We start from the raw sequence: 25,684 nt of genomic DNA on the forward strand, positions 1-25,684 counted from the left end.
GGCCAAGGGGTAGGGTGGTAGCCTTGAGCTGAAGAGCTCAGGGACAGTTCCCTGGTGGAGTTCAAGTCCCATGACCCACAAACAACAACAACAATAAAATCCATAGTGTAATTTAGATAATACTCAATGTTTATTATTACACTTCAGAGGATCATCAGTCTGAACAGAAGAAGTTTACTGGAATATACAAATAACAACTAGGAAGTTTGGGAAAATAGTATCTTTCCGTACACCATAATATCTAATTAAAAAGTTTTATAGAATTTACATCTACCAATAAAATGACATTTTGTTTATTTGCTTTGGTGCTGGTTTTGAATTCAGGGTCTAGGTGTTGTCCCTGAGCTTTTTTGTTCAATACTAGAGCTCCACCACTTAAACCACAGCTCCACTTCTGGCTTTTTGGTGACTGGGCTGACTTTGAACCGTGATCTTTAGATCTCAGTCTCTGGAGTAGCTAAGATTGGAATTTTTTTCTAAATCCAAAAAGGCTGTATCCTATTCACTTTAGACAAACTAAATATTATATACGGGAATCTAATCAACATAAATATTTTAATAGTAAAGGTTATGTAAGAGTTAGAAATTGCCATTAACATGTCATTACTACATAAAGAAAAATTTAGATTGGAAACTTATGAACTTACTTGAGAGCATTTTGTGTATCTTGTTTCAACTCACTGAAGAATGCTATTTTGAACTGATGTCTAACAAATAAAAGCTGAAAAAAAGGATTGAAAAGAATCATCAGACAGAAAATATATATTATACACTATAATGCTTAAAGTATAAAGAAAAATATTCAAAATTTAAATTTAACAATTATTTCAACAAACAAGTATATAGTTAATGACTATAAAATTTTAAACTTTTTTTTTTTTTTGCCAGTCCTGGGCTTGGGCTCAGAGCTTGAGCACTGTCCCGGCCCCCAAATTTTAAGCTTTTTTTAACAAAATTTTTTCAAGGGCAAAAGGTTTTTTTAAAAAAGCAAAGACTAATGACTCTATAGACAATGTTTTATTACATAGATTAATATGTGTATAAGACATACAAACCCTCAGGCTAATTTTAATTATGTGACTATATATAGAGATTCCCGTCTTGAATACTTGTTTGTTAAATACATCATTTGAAATATGATGTAAAAATCAATGTTAAGGGGCCTGGAGTTTGGTCTAGTGGTAGAGTGCTTGGCAAGCATGCACGAAGACCCAGGTTCGATTCCTCAGTACCACATACATAGAAAAAAGCTGGAAGTGGTGCTGAGGCTCAAGTGGTAGAGCTCTAGCCTTGAGAAAGTCCAAGGATAGAGCTCAGGCCCTGAGCTCAAGCCCAGGACTGGCAAAAAAAAAAAAAAGAATTAAAAAAAAAATCAATGTTAATAAATTCTTCAAGTAAAAAAAGCAAAGACTAAGATATAGAAACAAGAGGTTTATCTTTGTGATTGTTGTTCTTAATGTACCATGTGAAGTTATTTCTTTTTTCCCCCCACTATTGTTAATCTCATGTGGTTACTGTATCTGACTTTGTTACCTGGTATACTGTATATACACTTATTTATTTGAAATAGGGAAGGGAAGGGGGAAAACATGATTAGGAGAGGGTGGGGGAGGGAAAGGGGGACAAAAACACAAAAAGAAGGGTATCAATAGGTAATGTACCCATTACCTGAAGAATTTAACTATAACCCCTCTATACATTTTTCTGATAAAATACAATTAAAAATAAAAATTAAAAAGCAAAGACTAGGGCCAGGAGTTTGGCCTAGTGGTAGAGTGCTTGCCTAGCATGAATGAAGAGCTGGGTTCGATTCCTCGGTACCACAAACATAGAAAAAAGAAAGCCTGAAGTGGTGCTGTGGCTCAAGTGGTAGAGCTCTAGCCTTGAGAAAGTCCAAGGACAGTGCTCAGGCCCTGAGCTTAAGCCCCAGGACTAGCAAAAAAAAAAAAAAAAAAGCAAAGATTATAAAAACAAGCTTGTGTGTGTGTGAGAACTCAATGCCTAAGTGCTATCTCTGAGCATTTTTGGTCAAGGCTCTACCCCTTGAGCCACAACTTCATTTCGGGCTATTTGGTGGTTAACTGGAGGTAAGAATTTCACTGATGCTTATGCCCAGGTTGGCTTCAAACTGCAATCCTCAGATTTCAGGATCCTGAGTGGCTACAATTAAAGACTCATAAAAGTGAGCCATTAGCATCAGTTTCAAGTTTTCAAAAACTTTGAAATACTGACATCATTTAAAATATCCAAGTACTAAAGGCATAATCACCTCAAACATAATCTGCTCTTATTTTAGAAAATGTACCTGGTGTGTTGTCTTATTGAGAAATTCCTTATGAGATTTCACCCTTCTGATCTCTGTGTAGTAATAAGTCTGTGCATGTTCATAAAAGGCATTCTCTAACCTGTCAAAAAATCAAATATTAAAGCTATTTAAAGCATTCTTTCCAAGAATTGTATTTGTGAGACCTGAAAGTAAAATTCTGACAGAGATAATGTCTGTTATATATCATGCTTAACATAAAAAGTAAACCAAGTATAACCTGGACTTCTAAACAAAAAGCCTAGAAATAAAGTCTCCCAAAAAGCCATTTAAAATTATTTACATGACAGAATTGATTTAAAAAATAATAATGATAATCTGTTCTGACACCAGTAGCTCATGCCTGTAATCCTACTCAGGAGGCTGAGATCTGAAGATCACAGTTCAAAGCCAAGCCACCCTGAGCACAAAAGTCTGAGACTCTTATCTCCAATTATCCACCAGAAAACCAGAAGCGTGCTGTGGCTCAAAGTGGTAGAGCACTAGCCTTGAGCTGAAAAGCTCAGGAACAGTGCCCAGGCCAGAATTCAAGCCCTAAGACCAACAACAAAAAAATTTTTTAATAGTAATAATAATCTGTTCTAACTAGGTATTCTTTATGATTATTTCTACCTCTACTATTTTATAACTTTAAAGAACATTTGAAAAAATCAGTATTTATGTAAGATTTTTACTAGATTTTGTTATTTTAATATTTAGATTTAAAAGGATAAATAATAGGACAAAGAACCAAAGATGATAACTAAAGATGAAGTGAAAATAACATTTATACTATTTAAATCAGATTCACTTTATTAACTTATATTTGAAATTTGAGTAAGTTATCAGACTTCCTAGTCTCAAAATTATCATTTGAAAACAATTAAAATTATATCCTAAATTGGAATCTTATAATATTATTAATATAACCTTGTCTTTTAAGTTTTGTTTGTCAGTGGGGCTTGGACTCTGGGCCTGGGCACTGTCTCTGAGCTCTTCAGCTCAAGGCTCCCACCCTACCACTTGAGAGACAGGACCACTTCTGGTTTTCTAGTTGTAAATTGGAGGTAAGGGTCTCATGATCTTTAGGGTCTTTAGTGTCTGGGCTGGTTTTGATCTGTGATCCTCAGATCTCAGCCTCCTGAGTGGCTAGGATTACAGGCATGAGCCACCGTGCCCATCTGCCTTTTAAGTAGAAAGTTTTGTAAGTAAGGCACTGACATATGGAATGACTGACCTGAAATAATTTCAAACTAGTTAGAACACTACTTCCATTATTTTCAGGAGCACAAATGATGATGATAGCAAATATGAAGCACACATTAAACCTCAGGGGGAAAAAAATGCACAATGATAAAAGATGTGTTCAAGCAGCCTGATTTTCAACAGGGTCTCTCTACAACTTTCCTCGAAGAGTCTTTCCTTCAAATGATAGCTTTTTCACTGAACTCTCACTGTTGTTTTGAAAGATAAAGATGTGTGGCTTGTTTGTTTTTAATTATTTCCTGGTTAGCATGACAATGACCACCAAGAAAACTTGTCAAGTGGAAAAATCCAAAAATATGGAGCACTTTTATAAAAGAAAAATGCTTAACTCATTAAGTTTAAAAGACTTCTACCTTTCCCTTCTAAGAATGTTAGCAAATCTCTCTAACCAAAGGATTTCCACACGTAAACTTAAGAAATTACTGAACATACTTGCCTCGGACAACAGGAGATTTAATGCGTTGTATATTACTCTTTATCCTATGTACCAACTGAACTTTTTTCTTATGAATGTGACTCCTTTTTATTCCTAAAGAACAATGTAAGGACATTAGACAACCTTTGCTTACCTAATAATATACCCCACAAGGTGGTCAGTGTGGGGCAATACGAACAAAGACTTTCCTGAGAGTTCACACACATTGCACAGAGCTGCTGCTCTTTCTGAAGCAATCACATCTTCTCCTGTTAAGTCCCAGAAACACAAAGAAGCAAAACATATATTGTTCCATATTAATATAGCTTAAAGGCAAAACTCCTCTAAACATTTAAAATGTAATTTATCAAATTAAAAGAAAAAATGAATTATAGGAAATAGAAACATGATTTTTGTTCTTGTAGGTGTAGCTGTTTGTTTTTTGTCTTTTTCGGGGAGCAAAAAGGGGCACAGAAATGGAAGAAGGAAGAGTGAACAAATTCAGTTACAGTATTCAATGTATGTCATGTAAAAAATGAACTATGCAACTTGTGGACAGGGATAGGAAGAGGAAACAAGGGGAGAGTAAAGGAAGGGGCAACATTACCCAAGAAGAATTGCATTCATCTGACGTATGGAATTGTAACCCTTCTGTACAATACCTTAATAACTATAAAATTGTTTTGTCCTTTTTACTGTTGTTGGTTTTTGGGGTTTTATTTTTGCCAGTCCTGGGGCATGAACTCAGGGCTTGAACACTGTTCTAGGGCTTTCCATAAGGCTAGCGCTCTACCACTTGAGCCACAAGCACCCCTTCTGGCTTTTCTATGTATGTGGTACCAAGGAATTGAACCTGGCTGGGTCTTTGTGTATGCCAGGCAAGCACTCTACCACTAGGCCAAACTCCCGACCCTAAAATTGTATTTTTAAAATAATACAATAAACAAAGCTGAAGTTCAGAAAAAAAAACCTCAACAACTTTTCAACAACTTAAAAGGAGATTTGGGCTCCTTGAGAGCTTAGAGTCAGAAAATACATAGTACATACCTATTAAAAAAGCATCACACAATATTTTGAGCCAAAATAGGCCAAGCAATGCCATATCACAAAACTTTTTACAAAAAAAAAAAAGCTGAGTGACAGTGGCTCAAGCCTGTAATCCTTGCTACTAGAAGGCTGAGAACTGAAAAATCACAATTTGAAACCAGCATGGGCAGGAAAGTCTAGCAAGCATGAGGCCCTGAGTTCAAATCCCAATACCAACCCCCATCCAAAACAAAAAACAATTAGCATGCTTCATGTCTCAATACAGGAAAAATAATAATACTTTGGCCTGCGAAAATTTGGTAAATAAGTATTTAAAATGAAAACTTTTTTTCTGGAGGAAATGACAAATCCTATATCATTTATCACTGTGTAAAGCAATAAAACTTCAGATCTCAAGTACGCAAATAAAACAAGTGAATAAATGATTTTGATAACTGATACATGCCTATATGAGGGGCTAAGTAGAACTAGGAATAGGAGTTAAGATTTGTAATCTTCACTATTTTTAAAAAATGTTATTACAAACATTTATTCACGTACAATTGGTACTTTTTTAAAACTTTTTCTTTTTTTTTTGTGCCAGTACTATGGTTTGAACTCTGTGTCTGGGTGCTGTTTCTAAGCGATTTTTGCTCAAGGCTAATGCCCGATCACTTGAAGCACAATTCCTCTTCTGCCTTTATATTTTTGGTGGTTAACTAGAGATCAGAGTCTAAGGGACATTTTCTGGTTGGTTGACTTTGAACCATGGTCTTCAAATCTCAGGCTCCTGAGTAAGCTAGGATTATAGGCATGAGCCACTAGCACCTAGTGATTGGTGCTTTTTAAAAGTTAACACAAAATTAACCTCAAATCTGACTGTGTAAAATGTTTAAACATTAAAAATGAGCTCTACCTCATAATACGAAGAGTTAGAAACTTAAAGCAATTAACTCTGGTTACCTGGTGGCAGAGGGGTCTTCTTCTGAATCAGAACCACTGCAACCTTTGTGTTCCTTCCTTGTAAACTTTGCCTGCACCAAAGACACAGTAATAGAATTAATTAAAATGTTCAAACTATGTATAGTCAAAGCTTCATGTAACAGAATTAAGTAATTAAAATGTTAAAACTAAGCATATTCAAAGAGTCATAGGATATACAAGTTGGGTAATTCAATCGAAGATAAATTCAACTAAAAAGATTACTATCACAGCAAATCTTTTTCTCAACAGAAAGAACATATAACTTCTGCTTCTGAACCCGTAAGTTCCATAATATCATTTTTCAAAGTAAAATCCTGGGGCCAGGAGCATAGCCTAGTGGTAGAGTGCTTGTCTAGCATGCACAAAGCCCTGGGTTCAATTCCCTGGTACCACATACACAGAAAAAGCCAGAAGTAGAGCTGTGACTCAGGTGGCAGAGCACCGGCCTCAAACAGAAAATGTGCAAGGACAGTGCCCAAGCCCTGAGTTCAAGCCCCAGGATGGCAAAAAAAAAAAAGAAAAAAAAAGTATAAAGTATAATGTCACATTAAGCTGCCATGCTTATAAAACTCTGCTTCAAGAGTACAAGTTTAATATATACTTTAATGTAAAAGTGAGAACTTTGAGATATTAATCATCCACAAGAATTATCTTGTGGGGCCGGGAGTTTTGCCTAGTGGTTAAAGTGCTTGCCTAGCATGCATGGAGACCCGGGTTCGATTCCTCGGTACCACATACATAGAAAAAAGCCGGAAGTGGTGCTGAGGCTCAAGTGGTAGAGCTCTAGCCTTGAGAAAATCCAAGGTCAGTGCTCAGGCCCTGAGCTCAAGCCCAGGACTGGCAAAAAAAAAAAAATAAAAAATTATCTTTCTTCTTTTTTTTGTGGTCATGGGGCTTGAACTATGGGCCTAGGCTCTTCAGCTCAAGGCTACCACACTGTTCCTTGGCCTGGGTGTTGTCCCTGAGCTGTTCAGCTCGCAGTTACCATCCTGCCCCTTGAGCCACAGCACCACTTCCCATTTTTCTAGTGGTTAACTGGAGACTGGCTTTGATCTTAATCCTAAGATCTCAGCCTTCTGAGTAGGCAAGATTATAGACATGAGCCACCATGCCCAGCTCAAATATCTTAATAAGAAGAATAGGGAATAGGGATAAAGAAAAAATGTCTTGTGACCAAATAATAAAGTACTATTTCCAAAAAAGATCAGAGATATAAAACAACCATTTGCAAAGTCAAGCCAATTTATATTGCAGATTTCCTCACTTACCATGGCATGATATTTTGTTAATACTTAATCTGTTTATTAGGAACTGAATAAGTTTCAGTGAAATTCAACAATCCCCAAAGTGACCACTGCAATTTAAACAGCCCTCAGTCTAATAAATGTTAATACAGAAAGGATACTGAGAAGGGATGGAAGTAGGGAAAAGGGGGCAAAAACATGGGAAGGGGTATCAATGTTTGAGAAGTAATACACCCACTACCTGATGTAACTGTAACCACTCTATACATTACCCTGACAATAAAATGCAATTTAAAAAAAAAGAAAGGATGCACACCTACTACCTGGGCCAACCTGAGATAAGCCTGTCCTACCTGACTATTTCCACCCTGGTTGCACATTCAGACTGCTTTTCTTTCCATTGAGGCTCATCCCAATCCAGTTCATAGAAGACAACCACCAAGGCTGGCACCAGATTCAGATGCTTATTCATCCAGCCAGTCTTTAAGATCCCTTTAGGAATGTACCACTCATATGATGTCCTCTGCAAACAGAAGGAAATCAAAGACTTATGAGACAAAAGCAGCAGAAACCACCTGCGTGCCAGGCACATTATATGCATTTATCATTCAATATGCATACTGTGGAATTCTGACCAACAGAAATTAAAGAGATGACAATTGCTGAGGTAGAACCTCCTGCTTTTAAACTGAGGAAGAATGATCAAAGACAGAATTCATAATGATGCCAAGATCTCAAACACATTGTAAAAAAAAACCTAGGCCTTTTTCCAGGTAAATTCTATTTCTATTCTTCACCAATTGAGCTTTCGTTGTTGCAAATCTGTTCAAGTAAAATACTTGAGGGAGTTTGGCCTAGTGTAGAGTGCTTACCTAGCATGCATGAAGACCCAGGTTCGTTTCCTCGGTACCACACACATAGAAAAAAGCCAGAAGTGGTGCTGAGGCTCAAGTGGTGGAGTTCTAGCCTTGAGAAAGCCCAAGGACAGTGCTCAAGCCCAGGACTGGCAAAAAAAAAAAAAAGGAAAGAAAAAAAAATACTTTCTAAGCTAGGTGCCAATGGCTTACTCCTGTTATCCCAACTGTGTGCACAAGTGAGACTGAAGGATCATAGTTCCAGGACAATCTGGGCCAAAAACTTCTCCAGCCCCATCTCCCTAGAAAAAGTTGGGCACAGAGGTACATACCTATCATCCTAGCTCTGGAAGGAAGCACAAGTATGAAGATCACATAAAGAACAGGACTGTAGTCCAGGCCTCAAAAATAATCAAGACCTTATCTCAAAATCACCAGAGTCAAAAGGACTGGTACCATGGCTCACCAACAGAGCATCTTCTTAGTGTGGTACCACCAAACAAAGGAACACCAAAGTCCAGTAAGGTTTCAGCTTCCATGATAATATCTTATCTTACCCATGAAATAAACAGTGAGACACAATTTTTAAACACAAAGAAAACAGCAGTCAGAGTGGTAGAAATAAGGGCCAGAGTGAAAGAAAATACTGCAGATGCACATGCTAGTCCTGAAGAACTCACCTGAAATTTCAAATTACTTCTATCCAGTGATTCAGACTACTTCATCTCACACTGAGCTAACATTTATTTCAAGTAAGGAAAGTCAAGGACAGTAAGGAAGTCCAAAACAAAGTAAGTTGGGGACTCAGGGAAGAATTGGAAGAAATAAGAAGCAAACTGAATGGCAGAATTAAGGAAGGAAAAAAATGGGTTAGTTGTATTTAACCCATCCTGGGTAAAAAACATATAGGACAAATGGGGCTGAGACTTCTGTTTCCAGGGATGGCTAGATAAAACGGATTCTCAAGGATATAATTCTAAAATATATAAGAAATATAATTAGCCATTGACCAAATCCTGATTTGGTCTTACCTTCCCAGAGATTAAGGCCTAAAATCTACATTTAAATAAAACTCCCCCGATGACACTGTTACATAGAAATTCTGCTCTAGCTTGGAAAAAAGTCATATTAAATGACGTAAAGCCAGACCCAGAGAAATATAGGCTCCATGGTTTCCCTTGAAGTACTGAGAGGACTCAATACTTATTCCCCAGGGTCAAGCAAGACATCAGGTGCACACAGACATGCTTGACCACATACCTGTCCATAGGCAGGCTGTTCCAATCTGGGCCGACACCATCTTCAGTCCTTAGGGGATAATAGCCTCTCAAAACAGGTGGAACACTGCACTGTAGGCCTGACTATCACCCCAAAAGACCAGAACCCATTTTTTATTTTTGCTTTCTTGTTAAGGTCTATACAAACCTACCCCAAAATCCAGTCCCAGACACAACCTCCAACCCTACAAGAAGGTCTGTGCCTTTTGCTGTTCCTCAATAAACAGAACTCGACTGTTGATGATCAAGCTTGGCCTATTTTGCATTCAAGAATCTACAGAGCAGAGCCAGGAGTTTGGCCTAGTGGTAGAGTGCTTGCCTAGCATGCACAAAGGCTGGGTTTGATTCCTTGGTACCACATACATAGAAAAAAGAAAGCCTGAAGTGGTGCAGAGACTCAAGTGGTAGAGTTCTAGCCTTGAGAAAGGCCAGGGTCAGTGCTCAGGTCCTGAGCTCAAGCCTGAGATTGGAAAAAAAAAAAAAAAAAAAAAGCTGAATATTAAGCAGACATGTATTACATAGCAAATAAAAATGCCTAAGATTTTTTTTATGAACTTCTATAACCACTATCTTGATAAATTTATGGACTTGCCAGCACAAACAATGGTAAAAAGACACACACACACACACACACAACCTTAAAGAATGCATGCAGTTGTACTGCCATTACCTTCGGTCTACATTTGGGATACTCATGGTCACCTGGGAGCACCTTGAAGGAAATTGGTACCCGATCAGCTCTCCGATTGGCACAAAAAGCATCCCAGACAGCTCGATGGACAGCATTGTATACAACATCTAGGCCCGTAAGTGTGACAAAAGCCATAGGCCGACAACATAATTCCACAGGGAAATCCCACTGTGTGGCACTCATGTTTAAGATGTCATAAAAAAATCTGAAATACAAATGTCATAATAGTCATAATACAGTCATAGTTTTCAAAATACTAACATCTATATCTAATATATGAACCTCATTTCAAAACATACTACAAAAAGGAAAAGCCTTTCAATATCTGCAAGCTGCCAAGCAAATACAAAAGAGCCAGAAGAAAAACTTTAATTGCTGATAGGACCTATTAAAATTATTAACATGAGAGGCTGGGAGTATAGCCTAGTGGTAGAGTACTTGCTTAGCATGCACAAAGCCTTGGGTTCGATTCCTCAGTACCATACACAGAAAAAGCCAGAAGTGGTGCTGAGGGTCAGGGGTAGAGCACTAGCCTTGAGAAAGCCCAAGGACAGTACCCAGGCCCTGAGTTCAAGTCCCAGGACCAATCAAAAAAAAAAAGCTGTCACAAAAAACACAAATATGGCTACATGAAATTCATTTCAGTAATGAATAAAAACGAAACCTACAGATATAAAAATTAAAACTTTCTTTAATTTCTCTGTAATTGCTAACATCTAAGTACTCAAATGCCTAGGCTACTAGTAAAATGCTTATTATCAAAATAATAAATGTCTTCTCACTTTCTGTAAATAGAAATGTACTATTTGCAGAAAAAAAAGAAAAAAGTAATGAATGAAAGTCTCTAGGAGAATGTACAGTGTTCTTTAGCTGAGCCTATAGTAAACTCAAGTATACACTGACTTTAGAAAAGCAATTATATAAATATGAGCTTCTTCTGAACAAAATTATAATTTCATAAAAAGTTCTTCATATCCAATAAAATTTGAGATTCTTTTAATGAAATGATCTTCATCAACATATAGCTCAAATATAATCTCTGAGAAAAAATGAAGTGTACTTATGCTACTTTATCTCTAAAGCACAGAATGTTTCTCACAGTAAGGTTAACTTAATAAAGATTATACAGCTCATGCTTACGTACTGAAGGAACAATAAGTATTGACAAATGATTTGAAAAGCCTACCAGAATCGTTAGTGTCTGAAATAGAAATAGATTGGTTCTAGTGAGTTCCAAATGAAAACAAAAGGTATTTGAGAGTAAATATTAAAAACAGGTCAAAATATGATACCGATATCTTTGCCTAATGCCAGTCTGCAAGTCTATTTTCCTCAGAGTCCAAGTCTGTCAAAAGAAATACCTGTGACCTTTGAAAATGAAGCTGAAGCACTGAGATCTAGAAATGACATAAAGCTTAACATCAGGACTGCCCAATAGGAATAGTGTAAGAGCCATAAAAACCATTATCGGCAGTCACACTGAAGAGTAAAACAAGAACTATGTGGAAATCACTTTTGTAATATTTTACTTAACCCAATATACCCAAGAAAATTTTAGTCCAATGTGAATATAATCACTAATAAAACCTTTTACCTTTTACTAAGGCCTTCAGAAAAAAAAACTTGGTGTTTTATACTCACAGCACACGGTACATTCAGAATAGTCTATTCCAAGCCATCACCATGTGACAACTGACTACCTTACAGTCCAAAGTATGGTCAAACTGTTCCAACCAGATTGAAAACTGTCAGAAGTTACCATGTTCTACCAGTAAGCTTGGGCACGTGAAACTTTCATGTTTATTCTGTGAGACGAGGAGTAAATGCAGATTGAATGGCTCTCAGTGATTTGCTAGAGAAGCAGGAAAAAAAAAAAAAGGCGCATTTCCGAGACGCCAATGGAGCAACATAACCAAACCAGGCCACGGAAGGAAGAAAAAGTAGACCACCTTGAGCATTCTACTCATGGAGGTCGTGTAGTGTAAGGAATTACTACCTGGCAGCCAGAGAGGATGACAAACTGACAAACATGGTGACAAAAGCTGCAAGTAAATATATATGTGTGTGCGTGTGTGTGTATAATGCTTTTAATAATTGGGGAGGTTCAGGGTGTAGGACACAGGCTAAGAGGAGGAATGGATTCAGAGAAGTCCATCTACAAAAAGATGAAAAAAAGGAAAGTGCGTGGCTGAAATAGGGAAAAATAAAATGGGATGGGACCTGGGTCTCAATATCCACATCTGTGGGCTCCAGGAAAGACAGGAGGCGCAGGAACCTAGCAGCCCTGAAGGCAGACGACATCCTGCGCCTCTGCCCCACCTCTACCTGGAAGTCCTCCGCGAGATAGCCCGGACGGTTCTAGAAGCAAGTGCATTTTTCCCGGCAGGGGAAAGAGAACCTGTTAGGAGCCCCGCGGCTGACGCCTCAGGAAAACACAGGCCCCTAAAGAGCCAGGGAGCTCACGCCAAGCCCCGTGGGGCTCCAGAACCAGACTCACCCAGGACGCACGCTCTGGGCCCGCGGCGTCTGAAGCAGGCTGCCGCCAGCCCGGAGAAGACAGAGGAGAAAGACGCGGAGACGTTACCGGGAACCCAGGAAGCCCTCCAAGCCGCCGGCCCCAGCCACCTTCAGCTGGCGAGACTTCCTTTTCCCCACCCCCGCTGGCACAGGAAGCACTTTCTACGCCTGATTGACAGTGCGCCACACCCAATCGCAATCCAGAAGCTCCACACTCTGACTCAAAACGTAAGGAAGGCGCTCCCTTTCCTACACGGGAAAGCGCTAGGGGCGGAGAGAAAATGAACCAATAAGAGAAGCGTAAGTGCAGGGGGCGGAGCCTCCGTCGTCACCGCCCTAGCACGCCCTCTCCCCACAGAGTCCCGGCGTCCCACCGGCGTTGGCCTTCGGATTCTGGATTTGCTGTCTGCTGCTCGCCGCCCTGACTTTGCCCAGGGCTGGGGGTCGCGTGGGAAACCGCGTCTACGAGTGTACCCCGCGGCACGGAGGGGGTGCCCTGGACTCGGGGCCGCTGCCCCCACTCTGCGTGCTGCCATGAGTGCCAACGAGGATCAGGAGGTGAGACCCCGGGGCGGGGCCTCACAGACCCCGAGGTGGGGCAGCCTGGGGGCCCGCACGCGTCCTCCTTTAGAAGCCCCCAGAGGCTGGCCAGGGCACCCCGCGTTGAGTGATCCCCGCGAGGCGAGCGTGGAGGGGTAAGGGTCCACGCGGCTCCCTCCCCACCCACCCCATCACGCCCCCCACACTTCTTTCATTTTTACCCCCAAGTTTTCCCATTGACAAGATGACATGTTTTTGCAGCTATACCCCGGGTACACTTGGCTGTCCTGAAAACCTGTTGTTTGTGTAGCTTAGCGTGAGTTATAATGACCTGGAATCTGATCACCTTTAAAGGTTTGACATCTGTTATCTGTCAGAAAAAAAAATTGAGTTAGTATAATTTCTGCTGGAAGAAAATAAGTGACAGTCGAGTCTCCGGCTTCTGTTTTGTGAAATCTTTTTGTCTGTACCACCAGACTTGTATGGCTGATGTCTGCTTAGTAGCATGTAAGAGAGTTGGAGGGTCATCCGCAAGGGGGAATCTTCTAACTTTGGAATTTGAATAGATGAGACAGAGTGTCTAAAAGTAGTATATTGTGCACTGTAGGGCTGTGGTAGAGGAGGTAGGTGGTAGAAGGAAGATTTAGAACAGACCACTTGAAAGCTGGCATTTTTACATATAGAAAATGTAACCGTTTCTGGATTATTATCATTAAAGCACCCAAAGTCCGGACAATTAGTTGACACTTGGTCATCTTTCTAAAATATTTTTATCAGGTGATTAAAGGCATGACATTAAGGTTCCTGAGAGGAAGTAAGGGGGAGGAAGGATTGATGACTATAATCTTACTGGTTAGTCAGTAGATACCAAGGTAGAATTAGATAGGAAGAGCAAGTTCTGATGTTCTATTACATAGTAGAGGGGACTACAGCTTGCAGTAATTTATGCATATCTCAAGGTAACTGTTCCAAATGTTTGTCCTACAAAAAGTGGTGGACTTCAGTTATTTCTTATATTTAAAAAACTGTAGGGCCGGGAGTTTGGCCTAGTGGTAGAGTGCTTGCCTAGCATACATGAAGTCCCGCGTTCAATTCCTCCATCCCACATACATAGAAAAAGCTGGAAGTGGTACTGAGGCTCAAGTGGTAGAGCTCTAGCTTTGAGAAAGTCCAAGAACAGTGCTCAGACCCTGAGCTCAAGCCCAGGACTGGCAAAAACAAAAAAAACACAAAGTGGTGGAGGTTTCTGATTGTGCTTCACATCTCTCCTCCCAAAATTCTTACCTCAGACTAGGAGAGTGACAGAGGACACATCATCTGAAGTTGCTTTAAACTGAATCATATTTTCTTTCATAGGAAGGAATTCAGAGATAGGATCTTCTTCACAGAATTGATGAAAACATCAAGAAAGATGATTGCTTAGCCATGCCAGGCACAGAATTTTAAAGTATTACTATTATGATTGTGCTGACATGTACACACTATCATAACCTCTTGAGGCCATATATATTAGACAGTTTATCATAGTTAAGTGGGCTTGACTCAGAAACTAGAGTCTACAGTTCAGATCCATTTTTACCAAACAAAACTCATTGACTCTTCTCTTTCAGATGGAGCTAGAAGCATTACGTTCTATTTATGAAGGAGATGAAAGTTTTCGGGAATTGAGTCCAGTTTCATTCCAATATAGGGTAAGATACAGCATGTATAAGTATATTGACTGCGTTGCTAGAAACAATCTAAAAATGGCTAACAATGTTTTTTTTTTTGAAGTTAGTGGTTTAAATTTCTGTCTCTATTTTCTGAAGCATTCAAATAAAAACATCACTATGGTAGCAATAATATTTAACATTTGAAAAGTTAGTTCAGAACCTTGGCGGGGAATGAGTATTTCTTTCTTTCTTTTTGCTGGGCCTGGGTGCTGTCTCTGAGCTCCTTTTGCTCCAGGCTAGCGCTCTACCACTCAAGCTATAGGCCACTTACAGACTTCCCTGCCTGAGCTGCCTTTGAACAGGTCTCAGATCTCAGAGCTGAGCCTCCCGAATAGCTAGGATTACTGGCATGAACCACCAGTGCCTAACTAGTTCAGAACCTTTATAAAAACTTAAAATAACTCGTTTTTCTGTTGTAACAATATCATAAAATTTAGAAATAGATGAAATCTTTTCCTTGAAGAAGAATGAGATGGGAGATTGAAGACAGGATATTAAAAGGCAAGGGAAGAAATTTTGCTTTTGTCTTTGCTAGACTCTTCTTTCTTTCTGTGTGTGTGTGTCTGTGTGTGTTGTGGGGGGGCAATGAACTAGCATCAAACTTGCCATCCTCCACCTCATTCTCTCCCTAGTACTGGGATTATAGGTGGGGACCCCCATACCCAGCTTTGCCTCTTGGTCAAAAGTTTACTGTGTTCCTAAATTACTTCCCCGCTTTCACTTCTTTCTTTAGTTTCCTTCTTACCTTCTACCATTAGTCCTCCATCAAACAACTCATCAGCTCTCTGAAACGCTTGTTATTCCTTTCTTTAAAACCTTTCTAGGCCAGGTTCGGTGGCTCACACCTGTAATCCTAGCTACTCAGGAAGCTGAGATCTGAGGATCCAAGTTCAAAGCCAGCCCAGGCACCAAAGACCCTAAAGACCCTGAGACTCTTTCTTATCTCCAATTAACCACTGGAAAGCCAGAAGTGATCAAGGGATAGGGTGGTAGCCTTGAGCTGAAGAGCTCAGGGACAGGACCCAAGCCCAGGGTCTAAGGCCCATGACCAACCAAAAAAAAAAAAAACAACAAAAAACGGTTTCTCTGAGTTTCCCTTGCTTACAGCATGAGGACCATTCATCTGCCACTCCTAAGTCCTGCTTGTTTCAAACTAATTCTCCAAGTTTTTTCTGCAATTAACACCCATTTGGCATAATGGATTGTGAAATCGTTTTTCCTTAAGTGTTTTTCTTTACTTTTTTTTATTATCTGTCAGGACTTAAACTCAGGGCCTCGTACTGGTTTCCATTTCTTGCTTATAGCTGATGTTCTTCCACTTGAACCACCACTGCAGCTACCTTTTTGCTAATTTTTTTTTTTTGCCAGTCCTGTGGCTTGAACTCAGGGCCTGGGCACTCTCCTTGAGCTTTCTCAATGCTAGTATTCTACCACTTGAACCACAGCACAACTTCTGGCTTTTTCAGTGTATGTGGTACCTAGGAATTGAACCCAGGTCTTGGTGCTGCTAGGCGAGCATTCTACCACTAGGCCAAACTCAGCCCTTCACTGGTTATTTTTAAGATAGGGTCTTACTTCCTGCCCATAGGAAGGGTGGTAGCCTTGAGCTGAAGAGCTCAGGGACAATGCCCAGCCCAGAGTTCAAGCCCCACAACCAACAAAATAAAAAGAAATTTTAAGAAAAAAGATAAAGTGCTTCACATTTGTGGATTATTATTTGGATTCAGGCTCCTTTTCTTCTGTAGTCTTTATCTTCAGAAAACTTAGATTTAAAACCAAAACATACAAGATGTAGCTTTGGTACTGAAAGGTTGATGGTCTAATTGAAAGATGGGCCATGGGTGTCTCTCAAGCTGGAAAGCAGACCAAGACTAAATTATTATAAGACTCAGTAGTGCCCTCACTCCTGCTTAGGCTTAGTCTGGGACTAGACCTTTTCAAAATACACATTCCTGATCTGAGCATAAGTGTTGGAAAGAAATCATTTTAAAGATCATAACTTAATATTCTGTCTTTTTAATCACTTTTCACAAATGTAGGATTTCCCTTTTTTTTTCAGATAGGTGAAAATGGCGACCCCAAAGCCTTCTTAATAGAGATTTCCTGGACAGAAACGTACCCTCAGACACCTCCAATTATATCTATGAATGCTTTTTTTAACAACACCATGTGAGTAGTTTTGTTTTCCTTACGTTTTTTGGTTACACTCTTACTTTCCTCTTGACAGTATTTTTGCTCCGCCTTACAGATCATCAGATGTAAAGCAGAGTATCTTAGCTAAGTTACAAGAAGCTGTGGAAGTGAATCTTGGAACTGCGATGACCTATACATTGTTTGAATATGCCAAGGACAATAAAGAACAGTTCATGGAGAATCACCATCCCATCAATTCTACAGTGAGTATGTGATGATTTTTTTTTGATCAGATGTTAATGAGTCTAGTTAATACTTTTGGAAAATTAAAAGACTTCGTCTCGATTTTAAAATGAGTTAACATCTGAGTTAAATAAAAACAAGGAAGCTTAATTTTCTTCTATTTAATTTAGAAAATGAATTTATATTCTCTAGACTTTCATCCTTCAGAGGAAATTAAAATACTTGTGCTCTTCAAAACTGAAATACTGAAGCCCAGCACAGTGACACACAACTGTAATCCCACATTCAGGAACCTGAAACAAGAGGATCAGGAATTTGGCTATATAGTTGTGGGCTGGGGGTGGATGAGCATATGTCTTAAAAAGATAAATAACAATATTACCAGCCTGATAACCAGAGAGCTGAGATCTGCTTCAAAGCTAGCCAGAGCTGAAAAGTTCATGAGACCCCATTTCTAAAATAATCAGCAAAAGTTGGAGTGGAAGCATAGCTCAAGTGCTGGTGCTAGGCAAGCCGATTGAGCTGAAGACACTGAGTTCAAACTTTAGTACTACCAAAAAAAAGGGGGGTTGAAAACAAGATGATTGGGAGGCGGTGGAAGGAGGGAAATGGGGACAAAAACATGAGAAGTAATGCACCTACTACCTGACGAATGTAACTGTAACCCCTCTACACATTATCCCGACAATAAAATAAAAAAATTAAAATTAAAAAAAGGAGGGATACAATTTACTTAATGCCTTTTTTTATGTAGTGCTGAACTAGGAAATTACTTCTTCTATGAAGCTGATTTTGTTGTAAAGAGTTGTCATAGTACTGTTATAGTTCAAATCAAAGATAATCTAATATTAATGCAAGTAGTAAGATCCTTTCAGGTATCTGCTTTTAACTGTTGCACTACTATTAAACTTTTAAAAGGGTACAACCAATAGTGTGCTAAAGGTACTTAATTTAGTGCACAAATTATAGTAATAGAATATTCCTATAGTTAGTGTAATGCAGTAAGTTTTAAGGTATGAACCTTAAGAATAACCATTTCCTGTTTTTTAGATATCCATAGGCAATATTATCTCAGTTGAAACACCAAATGTAGCCCCATCAATTAAGAAAAAAGATAAAAAAGAACAACTTTCAAAAGCCCAGAAACGTAAACTGGCAGATAAAACAGGTTGGTATTATTTCTTATCTTTTACAGCAGATAAATGGTTGCCCGCAAAACTACACCTTTTTTTTCCCAGCAGTCCTGCAGCCTGAACTTAGGGCCTGAGTACTGTCCTGGAGCCTTCCCAAGGCTAGCATTGTTCCACTTGAGCCATAGCACCACTTCCGACTTTTTCTGTGTATGTGATAGCGAGGAATTGAACCCAGAACATCATGCATACTAGGCAAGCAATCTACCACTAAGCCACACTCCTGGCCCCTAAAACTATACTTTTTAATTATAATGTTTTGAGAGATAAATACCTTGGAATCTAATACCATCACCTGTCGAAGCATCATTAGTATATAATCCATGAAAGAATTGCAGTGTAATCCATTGCAATGCAATGCTTTAGAATTTTGATTGCTCGCTCTATAATATTTGAGCATGTCAGTTAGCTACCTGTTGGCTTCATGTATAATGACCTATGATCATTTCTTGTCATTTACATCTCCTGACCTATAATGACTTGAAGCTTTCCTTCTAGATAAAACTTTTAATAGGACAGTTGTTAACCTAACACTGTACCCTTCATTACCAGTAAAAGATTCTTCTTAAGAACCGTAGCATCTCAGGTTTAGCTCTAGAAATATTCTTCTCTCCTATAAAAATCATGGAATTAGTTTCAATATTCACTTTGCTATAAAATTAATACAGGTTAACTATCCCTTATCTACAATTCTTGGGACTGGCAGTGTTCAGATTCCAGAGTATTTGCAGAGTTATCAGCTGAGCATCTTTCCTCTAGAATCTAAAATCCAGAATGCTCCAAAGTCTAAAACTACTGGAAAAGTTCCAGATTACTTTGGAATTAGGAGTTTTGGATTAAAGATATTCAGTCTGTGTCATGTACTTGTTCTGAATGAGAAAAATGAGACATAAATCATGAATGAAGTATAAGGACCATCAAGCCATTTGAAATTGAATTGGAACTGAAAGTAGCATTTGTTAAACTATTCTTTTTTGCCAGTACTAAGATTTGAACTCGGGACTACGTGCTTTCTCAGATTGCTTGCTTTGCTTGGGTTCTGTTAACTAGAGCCAAACCTCATGCCGTGCTTTTGCTTGCTGTTTTGGAAATGAGTCTCTAAGACTTTTCTCACCACCAGCTTTAAACCATACACAGCTCTCTGGGTCTCATCCTCCTGAGCAGCTAGGATTATAGGCATGAACCACTGATACCTGTCTGTTGTTTTTGTTGTTGCTGTTGTTTTTGTAGTCCGTGGGACTTGAATTCTGGGTCTGGGCTCTGTCCCTGAGCTCTTCAGTTCAAGGCTGCCACCCTACCCCTTCAGCCACAGTGCCACTTTCAGTTTTCTGGAGATTAATTAGAGATAAGAGTCTCACCGACTTTATAATACCCAGGCTGGCTTTGAACAGCGATCCTCAGATCTCAACCTCCTGAGTGGCTAGGATTACAGGCGTGAGCCACTGAGCCTGGCTTAATGTGTTGATTTTTTTTTTTTTTTTTTGCCAGTCCCGGGCCTTGAACTCAGGGTCTGAGTACTGTTTTTGTGCTTTCTCGAGGCTAGAGCTCTACCATTTGAGCCATAGCACCACTTCTGGCCTTTTTTGTTGTTGTTCTTTTCTATGTATGTGGTACCAAGGAATTGAACCTGGGTCTTCATGCATGCTAGGCAAGCACTTTACCACTATGCCAAACTCCCAGCCCCTATTGTTTAATTGAGTACTTTGTAAACTCTAACTTATTTTCAAACATTTGCAATACAAGAAAGCTGTTTTGAAAAGTATTAGATTAAGAAATGAATGTTTTATCAGAACTCAGTAAATTAACTAGGACTGTTCTTATCCTTGAAGCCAAACATTTGTTGATGAGGCCTTCTGTGTTAAGTCTAGCCTCCTGAAGGGAAGATGCTAACTTTTAAAACAGTGAATTAACACAGCTTCTCCTTTAAATTAACAGTGATCTTATATAAGGCAGAATTGTACAAATGCATGAAATTAATAAATTGACCTTAATCCACTAGCATCTTTTTGTTCTTGAATAGAAATAGAGTAAACACGAAAGGAGTGTTCCTCAAATACTTTGCACGTATCCCCACCAGGACAATGCTGTTAATTCACTAATATGCTAAACTTTTTCCAAATCAATGATATATTTGTTGATTCTATTTGTCATATATAATAGTATATAAAATTTTAGGATATTAGGACTAGCTGACAGATCTTCGAAATACATTTATTATATTTTATCCTCTAGATCATAAAGGGGAACTTCCTCGAGGCTGGAACTGGGTTGATGTCGTGAAGGTATGTAATATTTACATTTTAGTCATCGAATTTTATTATAATCATTGCCATCAAGTAATAAATTTGTTTTTTCTGTTTTCTTCCCTGAAATCTGTGGAATTCCCCGGATGTATGTTTACTTTTTTATGTTCAGCATGTAAGTATTTTAAAGTATTCTTCACATTATTTGCTTCCCAACACCTTAAGTTTAGATTTCTTTTTTCTTGAATAAGAGGAAATTTGTTGGTATAAGTGGTATTATTTTAACAACATGAATGTTTCTTGTATGGACATGGTTAAGTGTGACAAATTCTAGATTATGAGGAAATTAAACAAAACCAGGAATGCTTTAATTTATTTTATTTTATTGTTTATTTAGTTTGCCAGTTCTAGGGCCTGAACTCAGGACCTGGGCACTGTCCTTGTGCTTTCTCAAGGCTAGAGCTTTACCACTTGAGCCACAGCACCACTGGCTTTTGTGTATGTGGTACAGAGAAATCTAGCCCAGGGCAAGCACTCTAGGCTATGCTCCCAGCCTGCTTGTTTTTGTTTTGGGGGGAGGGTCCTGGGGCTTAAACTTGGCCTGGGCACTGTCCCTGAGCTCTTTAGCTCAAGGCTATACCACTCTACCCTTGAGCCAAGCCCTGCTTCCTTTTTCTAGAGGTTAATTGGAGATAAGAGTCTTGTTCGTTAGTGCCCAAGCTAGCTTTGATCTTTGATCCTCAGATCTCAGCCTCCTGAGTAGCTAGGATTACAGGTGCCTCGCTCACTTTAATTTTTTTTAAGTATAAATCAGTCTTAATTGTTTTCTTAAATGTTGCCCATCATTGCCAAGAAAAATTTTCTGATTTTATTGTTTAAAATTATTAAATTTTTATTTAAATTTTTCTATCAATCACTCTTAATATTTGCTTATACTCTCAGTAGTTTTAAATATGTTAAACTAATACATAATACAGGAAGTTCATTCTGTGCTACATTGCTGTTAGAAATATTTATAGCCCAACAATAAAGCTTAGAGTGTTAGTGACAACCACTGTATAAGTAATTTAGGGCCAGCATGTATTTGTGTGTACACTGATCCCAGAGCTTGAATCAGGGCCTGATTGTTGTCTGTGACCTTTTTGCTCAAGGCCAACTTGGCGCTACAGTTGAGCCACTGTCTATGTCTGGCTTTTTTGATAGTTTAGTGGAGGTAAGAGTCTCACAGACTTCCCTGCCCAGGTTGGCTTCTAACTACCATCCTCAGATCTCAGCCTCTTGAGTATCTAGGATTATAGATGTGAACCACTAGTACCTCACAAGACCCGCATATTTTTAAAACTGTTTGTCAGTACCAGGATTTGAACTCAGGCCTGTCAGCTTATTAGACAAGTACTTTGCCACTAACTGATGCCCTTAGCCCTAAAGTTTATTTTCAAATCCCTACATTTTCTATGACAACCATTCAAATAGTCTTTATAATGTGTAATATGGTATAAGAATATTACCTAAGAGTAGAGAACTTCAAAATGTAACCAGAATAAAGGAGCATGGTTTCTGCTCTTCCACTCCTGGAAAGAAGACTAACCCTACAGAAACGTCTGCATTGATGAACATTCAGTTGCAATCTCTTACTTCCCCGGGCCTCTGTGCACTGGTGTCTGCCGGATACTCCATGTTATCCTTGCTGTGTCACATGTAGCCTGTCAGCTAAATCCATCTCTCCTCAAAATGATGTCCTTCCCAGTTGACAGACTGTCTTAGCCAGAATGCTGAATTTCTAGTACAGGTCTCAGCTGAGAGCGAGTATAGAAATCCTCTGGTTGGTTCAGAGGGAATGAACATGGTCCTCTCCTAAATCCAGAAGTTATTTTTTAAAGGAATCCTTGGCAGTATACATAAAATTCCACGTTTAAATTTTTTAAAAAAAGTCAAATTTAGATTCAGCATCTTGTTTTATTCAGGAAAATATTTTTTTCCTTGTGATGGGAATCAGACTCAGAGCTCTTCAGCTCAAGGCTGCCACCCTACCCCTTGGCCACTTCCCTGCCAAGATTTTTATCCAGAAAAATTACAATAAGATTTTTTTAATATTTTTAAAATTGTACTTTTTAAATATATTTTTATTGTAATTAATAGAAGGGTTACATGATATTTGCCAGATAAATGGTGCCTTAATTCCCACACATTGATACCCTTTCACATGTCATGGTCCCCATTTCCCTTCCCTCCTCCCCCAAAATTGTACTTTTAATATTACTTTTCACTATACATTTGTTGTCTGATAAAGATGCCAAATCTTAGGTTAAGTGTTATTGACCAAATTAACATATTTTGAACTTTATATAATAATGTATTGCCTGTTGAATGGGTTAAGGAGGAGTAGCTTAGTGGTAGAATACTTGCCTAATCCATATAAAGTTGCTGGGTTAAATCCCCAGCAACACACACACACACACAATTTATTGTCTGTGATAGGAAATAAAAGTAGAATGTCATTCATTTTCTAAATAGTACTTCCTGCTTTTATAACCGTGATTATAACGTATTTCTGTCCAGTTTGTACTTTTGCCCGGGTCATATTTCAAATCTTCTTGAAGTAACTAAACTTAATGTTGAAAAGTAGTTGTACTTGATTAAAAAAAAAAAACTGTAAATGATTTTAAATTCACATTGCTTAGAATTTGTTTTCTGTATGTTTAGTTTTGATTCTGAGTGGAAACAATGACTCAGAGACCATGATCACATACTTGTTGAATGTTTGTTATGTCTTTTTCTTTTCTAGTTAAGCAAAACCGGCTCTAAAGATGATGAATAGCCTTTGGAAGTAGAGACAAGGAAAACATCCTTTAAAAAAGTAAATTGGGCTCAACACCTTTCATTACTATTTTCTGATACTGAGGTGGCTTTTTATACAATACAGGTTTTTTGTATGTTTCTTAAAAATATTTTAAGTAGAAAGTTCATGGAGAGATCTGGTTGTATTAAATTATTTTCTCAAACTTGCCTTAATAAAAGGTGAAAATGTTAGCATTTGTATACTTTATGAAGCCCTGTGAGCTTTGTAAATGGACAGGTATGGGTAATACTAACAGTGTTGATTTGTATGTTGTTGCTCCAGTGGATATGATCGTTTTTAAAGGAATAGGAAGCTGTTTTCAAGTTGTCTTCCCAATAGAGCCAAATACTGATCAAGTCGCCATTTGATCCATAGCATGACCCATATTAATAGGCTTCTCTCATCTTAAAAGTCTTCCTTCTTTTGCCTAGTTACTGAGGTATAAATTGCTGCAGAGAAATTCAGACCCCAGTGTTTGAACTTTATATGGTACTCTTTGTAGTTCTTTTTTACATTTTATTTTTCAACAGTTAACTGCCTCCCTTTAAGAAATTGATAACCTATTTATATTCTTGTGATTTGGACCAGGGTGTTTGATCATGTGATCAGAGAATATAAACACAAATCAGCCAAATACTTTAGAAAGACATTTGCCAGCTCTTATTGAAAACATTTCTCTTTGCTGCACATATCAGGATAGGAAAGAAAAAGATGCCTTAATATTTAATTTTTGTATTGTGGAAGACAGTGGTTTTAATTAATGCTTATTTATCTGTTACTGTGGTTTTGACCATTGGATAATAAGGTCTTTAAATGGGTTCAACATAAAATCACATTTCAGGTCTTGGGGTGTTCTTTTTTTGTAGTGTCTTTTTAACATCCAGATATATTTCTCAACTTCTGCATCTTCATACTACATATAGACTCTTGAAATGCCAAACTGGTATTCATGCTTGACTTTTTAACAGTCATCTGTAGAGGGAAAGGTGTAGTTTTAGTAGGGAAAGTTGTTGATGTTTGTTTTAGTAGGAAAAGTTGTTGATGTTTGCGTGTGATTTACACAGTGACTTTGTATGTGCTCCTAGCTTTAAGAACTCTTAGAACTACCACTGTGGATCTGGAAGGGTAGCTTGTTAGAACATGAAGTTGTACTTGTATAGTTGCTATCTGAGGTTTTAAAGAATACTTAACTTATAAAGAAGTTACCTTAGCATAAATAGAGCAGTTTGAGATGTGTCCATGGTTTTTACACAGTTAATCTTGGCTTCATTAAATTGTTTGAATTTAAAGTAAGTATAAATAGCAATTAAGGAATTTAATCTCATTTTCAAAAGCTGAATCACATTTTGTGTCTGGAATTAATGTTAAAATGGAGGATTACTACCATATGCCAACTTGTATTTTCAAGGTTCTACAGTTGTAATTTTTTGTTGTTAACTGAGATTTGTTTGATCATGTTTTTATGAAGAAATATTTGGTAATGGAAAAAATCATTTTGTTCTACTCTGGAAATTCTGACATTCATCAGGTATATCGTGGTTCATATGTTACAAAGAGCAATGCTAGTTAAATGCCAATGAACTATTTTTACTCTTTTTATATGAAATGTACAATTTCTGGGGTGATGGTGTCAGTGGGGCCTCTTGTTACCTATTATAAAACACTTGAATGTTTTCATCAATAGAGCCATCACTGTCCAACACTCCGGTATATTTTCTCACTTGTGTGGAATGACAAAACTAATAAGCAATAAAATGTGAATTGCAGAGACTCTTGTACGTTTCAAGTGATTTCATCAAGAGGAATTAAAATTAGAAATCTGCACAGTAGCCTGCTGAAAACTACTCAAAATGTTGGATTGGAAAATGTTTTTTTAATGAGCTCAGAAGAAAGGAATATCTATAGTCTAAAATGAATTAAGGAAAACAAGCTTTCACAACTTCAACATCCCAGAAGCCAAGGTACAGAATCAGCTCAGGGTAAGGAATCACACAGACATATTTGTACACGCACACAGGCGCGCGCACACACACACACACACATTGCATAGACTTAATAGCGGAGACCTAGTTAGTGAAGCCCTGCGGAATGGTACTGTTTTGAACTATGTGTGTGTATGTATACACCCAAGCAAATCATCTTCTAAAAATTAACATTCTTCATATAGTCTTGAATATATAGAGAGATAGATAGATACACACATGCACA

At 38.3% G+C, this 25,684-nt stretch overlaps 2 protein-coding genes across 3 annotated transcripts in view; one reads left to right on the top strand and one right to left on the bottom strand.

Annotated features, from left to right (window-relative positions):
- Trappc11 (trafficking protein particle complex subunit 11) overlaps positions 1-12,703 on the bottom strand; it is a 46,284-nt gene extending 33,581 nt beyond the window's left edge. Inside the window, exons 1-7 of one of the 2 annotated variants that reach the window (XM_090354146.1) lie at positions 12,557-12,703; positions 10,039-10,264; positions 7,591-7,760; positions 5,973-6,043; positions 4,138-4,252; positions 2,306-2,405; positions 648-721 (exon numbers count right to left, since the gene is read on the bottom strand). In XM_090354146.1, coding sequence (XP_090210272.1) covers positions 648-721; positions 2,306-2,405; positions 4,138-4,252; positions 5,973-6,043; positions 7,591-7,760; positions 10,039-10,242 — 734 coding nt within the window. In that variant the 5' untranslated portion in view covers positions 10,243-10,264; positions 12,557-12,703. Of the gene's footprint in view, positions 1-647; positions 722-2,305; positions 2,406-4,137; positions 4,253-5,972; positions 6,044-7,590; positions 7,761-10,038; positions 10,265-12,556 lie in introns of those variants that run through there. The other variant, XM_090354147.1, reaches the window with a different exon arrangement.
- A 232-nt stretch (positions 12,704-12,935) lies between these two features.
- Positions 12,936-25,244, top strand: Rwdd4 (RWD domain containing 4). The gene is made up of 7 exons (XM_090354148.1): positions 12,936-13,134; positions 14,727-14,807; positions 16,888-16,997; positions 17,077-17,224; positions 18,255-18,372; positions 20,627-20,676; positions 23,423-25,244. Exons 1-7 carry the CDS (start codon positions 13,111-13,113, stop codon positions 23,453-23,455), a joined length of 564 nt encoding a protein of 187 aa, XP_090210274.1. The 5' UTR covers positions 12,936-13,110; the 3' UTR covers positions 23,456-25,244.
- The last annotated feature ends 440 nt before the right edge of the window (positions 25,245-25,684 follow it).

This window comes from Megascapheus bottae, chromosome 20 (genome assembly GCF_031878675.1).
Source record: "Megascapheus bottae isolate mThoBot1 chromosome 20, mThoBot2.hap1, whole genome shotgun sequence".
In the NCBI taxonomy this organism is placed as follows: Eukaryota; Metazoa; Chordata; class Mammalia; order Rodentia; family Geomyidae; genus Megascapheus; species Megascapheus bottae.

Coding starts and splice junctions, on each gene's coding strand:
- Rwdd4 (XM_090354148.1), top strand. CDS start 13,111: ATGAGTGCCAACGAGGATCAGGAG. Junction 13,135..14,726: donor GTGCCAACGAGGATCAGGAG/GTGAGACCCCGG, acceptor CTTCTCTTTCAG/ATGGAGCTAGAAGCATTACG. Junction 17,225..18,254: donor ACCATCCCATCAATTCTACA/GTGAGTATGTGA, acceptor CCTGTTTTTTAG/ATATCCATAGGCAATATTAT.